General features: G+C 38.3%; 1 protein-coding gene across 1 annotated transcript in view; it reads right to left on the bottom strand.

Annotated features, from left to right (window-relative positions):
* Positions 1-16385, bottom strand: part of BTBD16 (BTB domain containing 16) — a 39734-nt gene that overhangs the window by 5733 nt on the left and 17616 nt on the right. Inside the window, exons 11-13 of the mRNA XM_088132586.1 lie at positions 13209-13328; positions 4065-4160; positions 1071-1149 (exon numbers count right to left, since the gene is read on the bottom strand). Of these exons, the coding sequence (XP_087988712.1) occupies positions 1071-1149; positions 4065-4160; positions 13209-13328 (295 nt within the window). The remainder of the gene's footprint in view (positions 1-1070; positions 1150-4064; positions 4161-13208; positions 13329-16385) is intronic.

The raw sequence follows: 16385 nt of genomic DNA, 5'->3' as shown, positions 1-16385 counted from the left end.
TTTGGGTGAAAATTTTGGTGATCTGCTAAGTTTGGGGGCAGTAATATATATTGTCACCCATGTCAGGATCATTTGCAGTACCCTAAAAGATGACCAAGGGATTATTTCTGCACCTTATAGTGTCTTCTAGAATGATCTAACCATATTTTGGCACAATAATGGTTGGATGACTCTAGAAGATGCTATATATTGGTAGTGCAGAAATGACAGACCAGATGACCTAAAGATCTCAGTCTGGTACCCAGATGCTGAATAGTAATGGATAGTTTCATGGCTCCCTGCTTTTTGTACAGTTCTACAGGATTTCACCTGAACTATCTTTCAAATAGAGAACACTTTCAAATAGAGGTCTACTTACAGCAGGATGGACAGTCACTGTACTTTCTCACAAAGTAATGTAAATGTTCACTATTCCTATTTATATACTAACATCCAGCACCTGGTAAACTTGTCTGATCTCAAAAAAGAGCTAATCAAGGTCAGACAGTAAGTAGGACATTACCAGGAAATTGCAGAGCTATAAACTAGACTGGGGTGTTGAAAAAACATCCTGGAAGAAGACAGTAGCAAATCAATTTTGTTCTACTGCCATGACAACTACATGGTTGTGTACATGCAGTCATCAGAACTTGAAGAAGACTTGCCTTTTTTTCCTGCATCAACTTCAAGTCAAGAGAAGTAAACTCTTGGGTTTTTTTTGTAAAAGTCTTTGCAAAATAAGAACTAAGTGTATTAATTTGCAGTCTGGACATTGCTGTTGCTATATAATGTGGTGAAACCAATTTGATTCACTTTTCATTTCAGCTTCATTATACAAGCTTAGAAGTGGTATTAATATGGCCATGCATGTTTGTCCAGTGTGTTCTACCTGTGTTTCTGTATTTCTGAGTGTCTAGATCTGGGTGATGCCACCAAATATAGAGGCATAGTTCCAAATTGAAGATTTTTGTTTTAATGCAGGATCCCTGCATGTATACAAAGGTATACTGCGAAAATACATCAGATGAAAACGCCTAGAGTTTAAAATGAACCCAGGCTCCCCCATTTTCATACTAAGAATACCAACTCACTGCATGATAATGATCAGACAAGATCCTTGTCAGCCACGGCAAAGGAAAGAAATTAATTTTCCATAGCTCCTCTAGATGTCTACCTTTGGAAAAAGAAAAACACACAGAAACGCACACCTCAATTGTTGCATTTTTGCTAGTCAGGACCGAAGAAAAAGCTGTTTCTATAGTAGGTGTGAATCACCCAGAGTCAATTAGAGTTAGGTGGCAGCAAAGTTGAAATAAGTAATTAATTAATTAATTTGTTCTTCTTTCTCTGAGTACTTCCTGCAGTCATTTTCCTGTTCCTCACTGACTATTCACAAAGGTTTCCAGCCTCCTTTTATCTGCTTATCCTCACCCATTAGCCCTACCGGTCTTCCCTGCTACAACAATCTAATTATTTATATCTGGCAAATTATAAACAAAACCTATTCCTCCTCTCTCACTACCTCCTCCATCACTGCCACAACCATTAATCTGTCATTATGAAAGTTTATCTGCAGCCCTTCCCAAACCTTAGGAATCTGGATTTACACCCAAAGGCGCAGCTGTAGTGATACCACTGAATTCTTCTCTAACCTACCAAGCTTGCTTACTTTTAACTGTAGTTAGCTTTTTGTGGCTTAGACTGTGGTACAAAACACAAGCGCCTTTCTTAAATGGACTCTCCCCCTCCAATTAAAATGCTCTGAAAGAAGCCTGACAATTGCTCAATAAAAACCTTGGTTTAGAAGCACCTGAAGGCAATTCATTACTCCGGCTGCACTTTTGACCCAGCGCCCATTCCTGCTTTTGCTTGTGACTCTACCAGAATTAAACATTGTCAAACAAAGGCATTCTTGTGTCAACAATGCACATAATCTAAAGTTGTCAGAGTTTGGAGTTTTGCACAGTCTGTAGTCATGCAGTTCTTCCTGCTGTGTGTTTCTGCCAGCCAAACATAATGCCAAGGATCAGGTTTAACAACATTTGGCCCAGTTTTCCATTTACCTGCTCCTGGGATGTTCACACAATAAAGGGAAAAATAGATTTGGCACTCATCTACATGTAGCTGCTGCTAAATAATTTCATATCATTTGATTAGAACAAGGGTGTAAAGAATGTCACTAGCTCCAGACTCCTAGAGTGGGGCAGTTTTGGCCTCATGTTTTTTATTTGGGATGTTAAGACAAAATGGATGGCTTAAGCCTCCCAGCACATAAGGCATTCATTTCACTCCTTAAAATGCTTGACCCTCATTTCCCCAAAGGTCCTTAGCTCTGCCCACTTTTGCAATGCAGTCCTCAACATGTCACTCTAATCTTAGGGTGACCTCAAGACAGTGGAAATTGCATAGCTTTGATTCAGAGCAGTGTTTCTCAACCGTGGTAACTTGAAGAAGTGTGGACTTCAGCCTCCAGAATTCCCCAGCCAGCATGCTGGCTGGGGAATTCTGGGAGCTGAAGTCCACACACCTTCAAGCTGCCAAGGTTGAGAAACACTGATTTAGAGGAAAAAAATGCATCTGAAGTCTATGAGGTGGAGATTTTAGGTGCTGTTCCTGGGTTGAAAGCAGGAAGTATATCATCAGCCTGCAAATGAAAGCATCTATTGTTGGAGCTTACAATGTGGCTGAATAAAAATAAGTCGTTTATTTTAAAGAATGTGAAGGAAGAAGCTTCTCCCTCCCTTATTCCTCTGCCATCACAACAAGTAGACAATACAATTTCACATAGCTGGAACTATATACTGTACATATTTCATGTACTGGTTAAAGTGCTGGACTGGTATTGGGGAGATTTACCCTCACTGGCTAACATGGTGTCAATCACTCTCTTTCAGCCCAACCTCTCTCGCTGGGTTCTTGAAGAAAAGTGGGAGGAGGGAGTGCTGTGGATGCTTGTCTTGATTTCCAGAAGGAAAGACAAGAGAAAGATAGATAGATGGATGGATGGATGGATGGATGGATGGATGGATGGATGGATAGATAGATAAGATAGATAACTGATAAATGAGTGTGATGGTTGGGAGTTGTAATTCTAACATCTCTGGTGGATATCAAGTCAAGAAAAGCAGTAAAAAAAAGTAGTTAGACCTAAGGGTGGTGTCAGATTTTTTTCTTTTCCACTGACTTAACATGGAATAATTGCATAGAGTAGCAGGCAATGTATATGAGAGATCAGTCATCAGAACAGAAACTAGGCACGGTTAGATCAATTGTCACAGCACTGATTAACTCTTAGAGGAGAGGGTGTGTCAGAGCAATGTGACTGGGCTTGGGCACTCCCAAATGGGAGATCTATGTTGTCAAACCAATAGAGCCATCCTGCTTGTCATAGGCCCACCCAAGCAAGGACAAAGAAGCAGGACTTACCTGTTTTTGGGTCCTGGACACCATATCAAACTTATCATCAGTTACAGATAATGCTTTTTAAAATCCATTATACTTTTTAAAATATCAGATAATATGTTTCTACTATTTCTTTATGTATTGTTATACATGAGATGGTAACAGAAGGAAAAATATGAACACCTTGTAGATTCAAAGAGTTATTTCCAACTTCTGCTTTTTCCTTTATTTTTATTAAATGTCAGTGAATATTAGTCATAGGGAAGAAGTGGAGCTGTACAAAACTTGGAGTCCCTTTCCTTAAATGAGAAAATCATTACTTTATAAATGATTTGGAAAATATCAGGAGATATCATACTGTAGTTCAATCATCTTGTTTCCAAATGGTTAAAGGAAAAAATGTAACAGAAAAAATGTAGGTATAAGATTTTCAATATATATATGTTGCATGTATGTACATCTACACACTAATAGTCTTCTTTCATATATAGGTATAAGTTGCTTTGAAGCCTGTTCTATAAAGTACTATGTAAACTGTGCATGTAGAAATTGTTTGCTATCCACAAATGCAGTTTATGTTATTAATTCTATCTTACTGAATTTATGCATGCTTACAAATAAATATTCACAAAATTTAGGACATCAGTTTTGTCTGAATATTCAACTTTAAAGAAAAAGTAAACTTACTTGAAGTGATGCCATGTAAACGGAGAGACTGAAAAATAGCTATGTATCGCTGTCCTTCTTCCCTTTCCAAGAAGGCACATATCTTGGGTAAACTAAAGAATCAAAATAATGGAGCAGAAGACTTGATTTAATGCCATCCCCAACATTATCTCCTCCTGAAACATTTCATTCTATAAAGGATATTAATTTTCTTCATGGAAAGCTTTTGCAATGCAGTCAAGAATAAAGTTCAAGGTATCCTCCTCCCTGTCTCAGGGCAAGGTACTACGAATGAGGTGACTGGAAAAGACACTTTTGCTACAGCAACACAGATGGCGACTGAAGGCACTTCAACCACAAAGTCTTTATTGTGCTGTAGTTGTATTTTTTAAAATATATAATTATTTCTGTTTGTAATTCTGTAAACTCCCCAGGTTGGCATGAGCAGAATTATGTCTAAATTGTGGCAAATAAATAAAGCATTCAGGCATGTTGTTCATCCCAGAGAAGCATGCTACCCCCTTTCTGCTCAACTATTCAGGGCTTTCTGAAGATCACAGAAGCCTTGGAGCTTTGCTCATAGTGAGATATTGGACTAGAGATGGCTCTTCAAGGAACTTTTCAGGGCCAGGTGTTAGAACATCTGCTGCAGGTGTTGAGGTGAGAGGGCTCTGGCTGGAAGGAGAAACACCTCTCCTGTTTTGTTCCCCCTCCAAATTCATTGCCTCGTTGGACTGCCTCGTTATACCTAATGTTAGGTCTGGCTCTGAGGAGAGTAATGACTTTCCTGAACAAGAGGCAGTGGAAGGAAACTGGAAGGAAAGTGACTGCAGGACTTGATGGAAATCTTTCCAGTCACAGATTAGCATCACACACAAATATAACATCTAAACTCTGACTTATGGAAACAAGCCAGCTTCATCAGTTTAATTAGCTCCTTGAGAAAACTACAAAACTAAACATTGCCCCTATTTTAACATCATGTTACATTTTAGTTAGTTGAAAGCAGAAACAAAAGCCTCTGATCTCAGAATTACATCAGAAAAGGAGAGAGGGAAAGTAAGTAAATCAGGTCTTACTTATACGCTTTAATGTAACAGTAAATCATAGTTTATTGCTATATTTCTTCACAACCAACTCTTACCCATGTGTTTCTATACTGTAATAACATTTCCCGGTGTGTCAAAATTTGTTTTGGGAGGGATATGCAATATGGAAAGCTTAATCTGCTAATAAAACTCTGAAAGATTATGTGCAAGGTCTCTCAAAGGTTGTTCCAAAGGTTGAATCGATTCCCAACTGGAGGTAATAGCTAACCAGCCATTTAGGGGATTATATAATGATTAATAAGAGCCCAGAGTCTTATTTCAAGACCGGGTCTTTGCCAATGTGGAAGAAAGCAGAAGCACTGAGTTGGTAGACAAAACAAAGCTGTCAAAGGTTCACTAATCTAAGCCAAAGTGCTTGGGTAGCATTTGATAAACAAATCAAAATTTTCAGATAGCGGAGTTAAAGATTTCTATTGTATTTTTTAAGCAATTCTTTTCTGCATGATTTTGTATTGCTTTCCACAGACATATCTAGACAGCCTTGGTTTTTAAAGTACCTAAAATGTAAGCATTTAACACTGGGGGGTGGGGGGAATTACCTATCATCATGTCGTTTAAAAAAATAAACTGAAGAATACACATGATTTTTTTTCTGATAAGGTGGTCCAGAGGAGTATGGCCTGAACAAGGTCTGAAGCAGCTGTTAGTAAAGCATGGATTTAGCCCAGAAAGACAGAAAGCGAAGAAGAAACTCAAGGTTGTCTTGCCTTCACCCTCTTTGGAGTGAAGAAAAATTGGTCAGACAGATTCTGTTACTAATAGAATAGATTCTGTTATTATAGCTTATACCAGTAAAGAAGAATTCTAGTATTTCTTGTGGTGTCTGTTGCCTGATCTGATCTGCCTCGAAGAGCTGACAAACAACTTCACATGGCCAGTGCAAGGGAGGAAGGGAATGTGAAACTATCAAACTGAGCATATTTGAACCACTGATTAGCATCCCTCTCCCAGACATATCACTACTAAATTTAGTCATTCTCCTCAGGTTCAAAAGCCATTTGACATGAAACAAAACTCAGAAGAGTTTACTCCTGAGTAACTGAATATAGGATTACAACCCAAAGTCCCTTTGGGCTTCTAGAATGAGTTCTCCAGTACACAACTTGGACTCTTTCTAAATATGTGTCCCCTTTTGTAGATCTTTCCTACCTCTTCCTGTAGCACCTTTTAGTAGATCTCTTCCAATGTTATTTGTATCAGAGAAACTGTTATGAACAGAACCTCTAAAACTGCAGCTATTCATAAAAGAAACTCTGAAGGCAGTTACTCTCTTCTTCTCATCCAGATTCCAGTGACTTTTTGAGAGTTCATCTGCAACTTTCTTTGATTCAATTCAAATACTTTTTATATTTTGTTTTATAGATGCAAGGCACTCAGAAGTGAGCTCTGAATATCAAAAACATGTGACGTGTCATTACAAGGTCAGAGAGGAATCATCTGCCTCTTGCTGTAGTTGACTTCAAAAGGCTAAAAGGAACTCAGAAGGAGTTTTCTTTTACCTTAAACAATAGGTCATTTCCAGTACCAAGGGATTTGCATAGAAACCAGCTGCCTTAACTGAAATTTCACAATAACCCATATCTGAATTTAACTCATTAAAACACAATGTATTTCACCTTATGATTTTGGGAAAATATCCTTAGTTCTGCCACATCTGTTTGGCTAAGCATTTTACTTTATGTTTGCTCAGATAGTTTGCTTTCTAGAATGTGCCAACTTCACACCTTTTCTCCACTATCTTGAAACATACAAATGTTAGCAAGAAATATGTTGTTAAGATTGCCAAATTAAACCCTAAAACATATCCAGGAATGCTTTAAAGTATTTGAAGTAGTACTTACATTATTTAATTATATTTAATAATTTTATATTCAATTTATTAAATAAAAGACATCTGAGAGCACGTGCATATGGGCTTGGATTCAAACTTTTCTTGGAGAAGAATGGAATAGACCTTTCTATCTTCCCCTTTCCCTTTCCCTAATCTTCTCTTTCTGCCTCTCTAGATCAGGGATTGGTAATCTCTTTGAACTTAGGGTCCACAACTTTAGCTTCCAGAGTGAGACCGAGTTCATGAACCACACGAAGTCATGTTTTGCTTAGCCATAATTTATAGGTTAAATCACACCTGGATGGGTTCAAACAAGCTGCTAAGCCAAAACCAAACAAAGTAGATGTTGGCTCAGCGTGATATGTGAATCTAGCTAGTGCTTCCTACGAGATCCATTTTTTGCTTTTGAAAAACAGGTGACGAGATAGAAGAATCAGAGATTATGCTAAGGGTTAGAATAAGGTCATTAAATATGAGAGTTCTTTTCTTTTGTGCAGCTGGAAGTTTCATTCTTTTTCCTTTCTAAGAGCAGCTTGAAGTAGATCAAGAAATAGACCTGAGATCAGTGCCTTAATGCAGTTGTTTTTAAAACTAGGAAACTGTTTCTGCAACCAAGTCCTAATTAGTAATAAACTAGCTGCTGTGTTTACAGAACGTAGCTTCAAAGTATTGTTAGACATTCTCTTCAACACCTGTCTTTCCAACTGATTGAGGACAATTCAATTGTCAGGACATCAGAGGCATCTAATAAAGCCAACGTTAAGAGGTACAGAGAAGAACTACAAAGCCCATATCATTAAAAGTGTGTAAGTGATGACATGGGTTATCATTACACAAACACTGCCACTTATGCCCTTATATTAGAACTTGGGATGCAAATGTTCAGTAATGTCATTTTGGTGCTATTGTGGTTTGCTGAAGATGCTAGTACCTGATGATTAAAAAATAATCTTTAAATGCCTTGGAAACAGGAAACTGACTATAGAAGGTGGGCAGACTACTCAATAAGGGGGCTCAGGGTGTGTTAAGGAAGTTTAAGGAAAGCAGATCAGATTTTTGTTTGTCCTCATATCATCTTAACGATTGAGTTTTCATAAGGAAAGGATCTTGGAGATCTGCAGCACATCATAGTAATGTGAGATGAATGCCTGCATCATTTTGACAAATTAAACATTAACAATCCACCAGGTTCAGACAGTATTCATTTGAAAACTCATATATAAAGCTATTGATCTGACAGAATGATGTAATTTGTAAAAAAATTATCTGGAGGACCCAGGAGATTATTACTGCAATAGGTTAAATCTAGGTAAACAGTACAAATCATTATTAAAAACAAACTTATTAAGTCTACAAATGGATACTTCAAGCTGAAGAATTAGTCCATCATGCAAAACTAAAACCATAACCCTTTTAGAATATCTCTAGCAAATAGCATGGCAAGCAGACAATAATGGCTAATAAATGCTGAGTCTTCATTATCATCACACTTTAAAGAAAGATCTAATGTGAGCTCCTCCCTGTGTTTATGTAGGCTTATTTTTGAGTCTTCTTCAACCCATAATTGAACCAGAATTCCAAACTATTTCATTGTTCCTATTAAATAAGGGAAGTCAAGTATTTCTTTTCTAAAGATGAAAGAGAACTCAGTAGTGAATGTGTTTAAGACTGGAGACATCTCAAAGATCATCTAGATGTCAACAGGAACGTGAATTGCATTAGATGGAAACTTTCCAGGGCCTCCCTGAAATCTATCAGAATCCAAAGCTAGACCAGCCTATTTTGTTTCCACAGAAAGACATATGTATTCATATTTTTTCAATTCTCTATCTTAAATAAGAATGGTGTCTAAAAGATGATAGCATCACCAAACCGTCTAGAGTCAATTACATACTCACATAATATATTTAGTGTAGGCAACTTCCTGAAATAAAAGCTATTTAGATATATGACATTTCCACACCATCACAACTTCCAACTCCCTCTGGAACATTTTGAAACTGTCCAACAACAAACTGCAAATATTTTTACTGCTGCTGGCCTTTAAATATTGAGACCCCCATGACACTCTTTTCAACTGACCAACTGCAAAGGATAAAATATTTTGCCCAACTAGTACCCTGCCACTCCCCACTCCCCCATATTTTGTGATTTCTAAAGAATAATCCTGGTCCCTATTAAAGAGGGTGCTGATAACCACAACTACAATAACATTTCACTGCTCAATGCAATGTCAGTGCTCAAAAGACTGGTGGCAGAAGACCCCAGAAGCTAGAAAGCAGGAGTTCCCATCAATGAGGAAGTCCCCTGCTTATAACACTTGCAGGTTGAAAATAAATTTCTTGCAATTTCTGGTGTGCTGCATCTGAGCAGTTTATGCTGACATAAGTGTAGGATCAAAGAGGCACAACATAGATTCTGAAACATGTCAAAGGCCCATGTGAAAGTACCCACAGTCTAAGACAAAGTTATTGGTTTCTGTCTTCTCTGAGAACACATTATTCTCTGGTGTAGACACTCACTCACAAATTTCCAGCTTTAGTTTAAAACGGAGACCGTTGTCTTGAGTCAAGGGAGTCAGATATTAAGCACTTACCTCAGATGGCACTAATGCATCAATGGTGAACATGCTTCTTTAAGAAGCAGGTTGAAAATGTACATGAAATTGGAAGGTTTGTAAAATGATGAATGGCATGGAAACAGGGAATATATATTTTTCTCCATTTCTAATGTAATTGGGTATCCCGCAGGCTCTCAATGAAACTGAACAGTAGTTAGCTATATAAATAATTTACATTACAAAATTTTAGAGTAGGATCAACAATCCACACCTTCAAGAGGTGTTGGGACTGCAACACCAGGAATTTTCAGAAAGCATGACCTTTGGCAATTCCAACATATATGAGGGCACTAGGCAGGGAAGACTGGGTTTAAAACATGAATGAAGAATACATATACCAATGCTTATTATCTATAATATCTTCTAAAAAGAGATTCCATTTTCCTGGTCAGTATACATCTTAAAATCAATAGCTGGGACATGTACTGTAACAGAGATGGCATTGTAGATGCATTTGGCTGGCTAGTGTTGGAAACAGGATGCTATATTAAATGGACCTTTGGTTTGACTTAGCAGGACTCTTCTTATGTTCTCAGAGTCTTGCTGAACATTAATTCTGAACTCTCTCCGGTTTTAAAATAGAGCTGTGATGTGGCAGAGGAGGCTTCTGTTGGAAAGAAATGCAAACACAGACCTCCTTTAGACACTCTGGAATGAGTTCAGTTGTGTGGGTCTTTGGAAACTGGCCAATAACTGGGAACTGGCTGCAATTTCCAGTGCAAGAGATCTCCTGCAGCTGTTTCCATGAACTGTGTAAGGAACTGTTATAAAGTAGCATAAAGCTACTTGGTATCTCATGTGGCTGCTAAACAATGTAAAGCTTTGTGTTATCTGCTTTTTCTCTTGGACCATGGCAACCCAAGCAAATTACCTTGCCTTGATTCTACCATTTTTTTTGTTTTTGTTTTGGCCAGACTATTTTTGTGCAAATAGAAAACTCTGCTTGGAACATTTGCATCTACTGTTCACAAGGATAACAAGTAATAAACAAAAAGCCAGTGGGTTATTCTCAGGATAACCTTTAGAGATTGTTGGATGATAATCTTTAAATGGATGATAATTTTTAAAGCAATGGTATGGTTTTTAAGAGACTCCAATCTCAGTATGTATCAGCTATATCCAAAAGAGGTCTAAGTCAATGCTGTGCCAAAAATATCTTCTGTCACATTTTCAACCATCCTCACACAAGTTGGTGAGACAGAAATTACTTTCAATTTTTCTTTTCAAAGGGGAAGAAATTTTCAGCATCATTCTCGGGGCTGAAATATGGGATTCTAGCATTTATCTTAAAAGGTGGCCAAGAGGTATTTGTGTTTTGTCCATCATGTAATCATCTTTCTAGGGGCCTACAGGCTCCTTTCCATAACAATCTGAGTAGTTAGGTAAATTGTGCCTGACCCCTGATGACTGAATGGACAAATGCCTACTATCCCAGCTAGTCCTGGTGCTATTCCATAGCTTTCAGTGACATTCCAGTGATCACATTGGTCCTATCCACCTACGTTATCCACTGTCTTCCTTTTTTTTCTGCTTCTCAGCCTTGCCAAGCAGAGTAGTTTTTCCATCATCCATTTGTCCCATAAGCCCTGAGTATGTGAATTTTTGCTTGCTGATCATTGCCTCAAGGGCTATTAGTATCAGATCTCAAGGATAGTAGAGTAGATGTAGTTCAACCCCCCCCTCCAGTGGGACTTTTTCAAAAGCATGGGCAGCTAGAATGCTGCAGAGTGATGAAAAAGCATGTTGCCAAAATACACACGCAACAACTAGCATCCTCCATCTCCTTACAATAAAGCAAGGACAAAGCATTCTGAGGATGAAAATCAAGCCTTCTTTTGCAGAGCAAGAAAATGTTTGTGAAGATGGATTTTGATATAGCCCATCTTCAATCAGTTGCAGCCGCTGGATTTAAGTATGTATAACTCTGAATTCAATACGATGTCTATGACTGGAGTCTTATTAAAAGCAATAGGAATCACTGCCAGATTAAAGGATTTACTCTTGAGAAGTATGTTTAGGATGCTAGGGGCATTATAATTGGCCCTACTGATACCTTTGACTCAATTGGTTTGTTTCTTATTAAACTTGATGAATTTTGGTTGACATAATGAGAACTCAGCTAGACGACGAGCAAAAGAATAAACTTCTAAGAAGTACTGTCTACATGTGCCTATTTCATAAGGCTTAATAAGCAAATGTTACCCATTCTATTTTTCCCCTTTTCAGATGTCTTAAACTGAGGCATGTTACAGAAGATTATATTAAGCTGAAAGAATGCAAATCTGTAAATGACAAAACGATTTAAAATTCAGTGAGCTTAACGGAGATGGTTAAGGGGATGGATTTCTGGCTGGGGGCCAATTAATCAGCTATTTTGAAAGCAAATGGCATTCGAAAGATAGATTGCTTAACCACATCATCTTGCTGTATCGTGCACATTATGTGAAATGTAACCTGTGCAAAAATGAGTTTATGCATCACTTTCAGCCTGTGCATGTGCATGGCTGCAAATGGCCTTATTTTCAGAAATCTTTTCATAGAATGAGTGCTTCTCAGGTCAAACGAATAAATAATGATTCATCTAGGCCTTCAATTCATTCCTAGCTCTTGGTGAAAAAGGCAGGGCTGGGGGAGAGAGATGAAAAAGAAGAGAGGTTGATATTCGATTCATGGGAGCTCTCTTTTGATTCAAACAGAGATTTCTTTATAGTGGTCCATGACTCACCGAAAAGAATGTCTCATGGGATAGCAACAGCAGGGTTAAGACAGTCTTTTCTTTTAAAAGAAATCAACCTAAACCACAAAAAGTATATTTCACAAGAAGCCTGGAAATCTTTCATGGTTGAAGCTGAACTGGGCTCACTTTGGGGAATTCTGTTTGGGTGGGAAAAGGGCATGAAAGGATGACCTGCTGGCTCTCTGTCTTTAGCAGCAGCAGAGGAAGTAGAGGATGCAGCTTAAGGGGCTGCTAATTCTCTACACCAGTGTTTCTCAACCTTGGCAGCTTGAAGAGGCATGGACTTCAACTCCCAGAATTCCCCAGTCACCATGGCTGGCTGGGGAATTCTGGAAGTTGAAGTCCATGCGTCTTCAAGTTGCCGAGGTTGAGAAACACTGCTCTACACTATGTTTGACTGGGATGGGAAGAACCCAGGTTCAGCCATAGAACATAGTGGGAGATTCCTGCTGTGAGACAGGGATGGCCTAGAGGGGCCCTTCCAACTCTTATTAGTCCTTTATCTGGGGACAGTTCTCTTTTGCAGCCCAATCTACACCATAGAATTGTTGAGAAATATAACAACGTAGCCCATCTAGAACTGCTTCTGGTGAAGACCACACTGGATCTGGGAATTTCATATCAATACATAGTAGGTGGGGCTTAAAGAAGCCTCTTTTTTTCCCTTGCCATCCCTTTCTTTCCCTCTCCTTTTCCACTTGCAAAACAGGCTAGAACTCCTGCATTTGGCCAAACAATTGCTTGCTAGCAGAGGACTTTTGCATGGAGGCTGAGAGCTGCAGGAAATCAGGCCTAAGCCAAGTTGCCCAGTCCTACTTTAGAGGAGGGTTATGATCCCTGTAAGAGAAGCATATATATCAATACCTGCTAAAGTATGTGAGGACAGTATCATACGATGGGATTATCTGAATTTTGGGATTTTGTTGCAGGAAGACCCAGCACAGTGCAGTTCTCAAGAGGAAGAATTCATTGATGGTAAACAACCTGGCAAAAAGGGAAATATTAATCAAATAGTTACATTTTAAAGTAAGCCCTTTAAAAGTAGTTATCTTAAAACAAAGGAAAAACATTTAATCTTAAAATATTTCCCTTTGATAATGTTTTTCAAAGGTTCTATTACTTCAAATGTATTTCAGCATATTGATTTTTATTTTATTTCAGCATATTGATTAGCATCTGATCTGGGAGATAAAGATTCTAACTCCAAAAACAGCAAGTGATATAGCCCAGTGTTTGCAAAATGCCAAATTTATTAGCAGCCAAAGACCCAAACTTGTGTTGTTTTTATAAAATATTTTACCTTTGAAATAGTATAACTAAGATTAATATGGGTGCCATTTCAGATTTCAGTAGGTGCAGGGACCAACTTTAACAAGGAAGAAGTCCAGAGCAACCCTTGATTATGTTACAATTTAAATGTGAAAGACCAACTCAACATCTTGAATATTGTGAGGATTACTTCTAATCTATAAAAATATTATCAACATACCAGTCAGATATGACTTTAAAAACAAAGCATAATTTTGTTTACTTATGCATATTCTGTATACACGTTTTTCATTTTTTAGTAACAACCTCCAATGGATTACTTACATAATATCTACTGCCTAATTGAGACAAGCCTTGGCAACTACTTGCTTCCTAAACTAATCTGATGAGAAGCTATCTTCTTGGCCCGTATCCTCCCCATAAACTAGACTTTGCAGAGAGGAGATGAGAATAAGAAATGGTCAGACTAATATTACATAACATAGGAAGACAGGGGCTTTTGTGAAAATCATGTATTGGCAAAGAAACATGAAAAGAACAGCTCCTCAAACTTCGTGGGAGGAAGCTAATTGCTTTCCGAGAAGGGTGAAATTAATGAAAGGCTCAGATAAGACAAGATTCTGTTCAAAGATTAGAAGCATGGAAAATGTGGACAACTTTCAGCAACAGTTTGGAAGTGAAGCAATCTGGCTGTATCACTCATTAGGAAAGAGAATCTGAGCGGCACAAAGATGGAAAGATTCAACATTACCCACCGTGGAGGAATGGTTGGTGAAATTGACAGAACTTGCTGAGATGGACAAACTGACTTCTTTGATTAGAGAAAGGTCATTATTGACATTCATCAATGACTGGAAACGTCTTATGGACTTTTTGCATGAGGAAGAAAATGATTTTGTGATTTATGGTTTTGGTGATTAGAAAGAATAGGTTATAGAAAGAAGGGAATTATGATGAAATTGGAGAGAGTGGTTTGTTTAGAATTGTATGTATAACTGCCGAGAGGGACATCTTTTTCACACTTACTTTGCTATATATTTTCTTTGAACATATTTCTTATTATCTATGTAAAATCTCTTAATAAAAATTATTTAAAAAAAAAAGAAAAGAAAGGAAACAGAATTTGAGCAAGAGCCTGGATTAGGGATGGTGGGCATGTCATCTGGGTGGTATGTGGCTCCCCAGATGCCCAGTTCCTTTCCCCTAATCATATATTCAGGGATCATACTATTTGCTCACTTGGTGACTTTTAGTCCTTTTTGTCATGCCAGCCTCCAAATGTCACAGAGGTAAAAAGAGAGCTAAAATGGGTATTCGTAGACTGACCATTAATTCCTCTTTCTCTGCCCCTTTTCAATGTACATTTATGTTATAAGGCTCCAACTTTATCAAGGTCAGGAAACATGGAATATGCTGAAGGGGAGGCACTGGCAGATGTTCACTTTATTTAGTGTTACTGTTTTTACAACAGAAGAATTATTTCCAAGAAATATACATGGGAAGTGGGAATATAAAACCATTAAGTCCAGAATCACTTAGCTTCACTATTGGTATTCAACCACAATGTGAACAATGATCAGATTCAACCATTACCTAATGAATGAGGTAATAATAACCAGATTTGCAAGATTCTGTTATTATAGCCAGTCTTGATAAACCTTCCTGTTGAGTTGATTTCTTGGTCTGGTCTAACTAGTGGGGCTAATATCAAACTTGGAAGTCTGACACTGCTGTACCTCTTCCTCCTTATACCTCAGTGAATTATGGAGGTGTCTGTCTGAGCTATTTCTGAATGTTATCTTGTTGTTCTGGACTTAAAAATGTATCAGCCCCTTTTGCCTAAGTAACATTTCCTGCATATTTCTGTCAAGGTCATCTTCCTTAATCTCTATACCATTACAGCTACAGTAGCTTAACTGATACCTATATAGTTATGATATCGCTGCTAAGTGAAGATCTTTTCTTATACATACACATGCATGCTCTTTACAGTTCATGCTGCAACATCTGCCATTTTATATTTGCTAAAGTAGTGTTTGCATTTTACACCATTACAGGTAATCCTCACTTAACAACAGTAATTGGAATGGGAATTTCTGTTGCTAAGTGATGCAGTTGTAAAGGGCAATGTCATATGATCACATGGCTTAGTGACAGCAATCCTGGCAGTACCCATTGCTGTCGTTAAGTGAGGATCATGGGTCATTAAGCGAGCACCTCCTTGTAACTTTCTGCCAGCTTCCAACAACCAAAGTCAACGGGGAAGCCAGCAGGAAGTTGCAAGTCCTAGGCAGCTTGCAAGCAGGCAACCAGGTAGGCAAGTGGTATGCACAAGTGATTTTGGGCCTGGAGGTAGCTGCTGTTGGGAGGGCCCGCGGGTAGCCACAATGGTATATGTGATTTCAGGCCTGGGAGTGGCTGCTGCTGGGTGGGGGAAATTTACACTGACTTTGCTTGTGGGAAGCTGGCAGGGAAGGTCGCAAATGACGATCACATGACTGTGGGAGGCTGCAACCATCATAAATGCAAGCCAGTTGCCAAGTGCCCAGATCGCAATCACATGATTGTGGGGTTAGTGGAACAGCTGGAACTTTGAGGACCAGCTGTAAATATCACTCATTCAGGGCTGTTGCAACTTTGAATGTTCACTGAACGAGTGGTCACTATGCAAGGACTATCTGTATTTTATTTTGAAACTCACGTAAATCACCTGAAAATATTATTTTTGAAGGATGGGTTATCAACTTTGTAATGATATAAATAAAATACAAG

This window comes from Python bivittatus, unplaced genomic scaffold (genome assembly GCF_059951505.1).
Source record: "Python bivittatus isolate LINGU-HERP-01145 unplaced genomic scaffold, Pbiv_v1 ctg000980_np1212, whole genome shotgun sequence".
Taxonomy (NCBI): domain Eukaryota; kingdom Metazoa; phylum Chordata; class Lepidosauria; order Squamata; family Pythonidae; genus Python; species Python bivittatus.
This window is presented reverse-complemented; position numbering and strand designations above follow the sequence as displayed.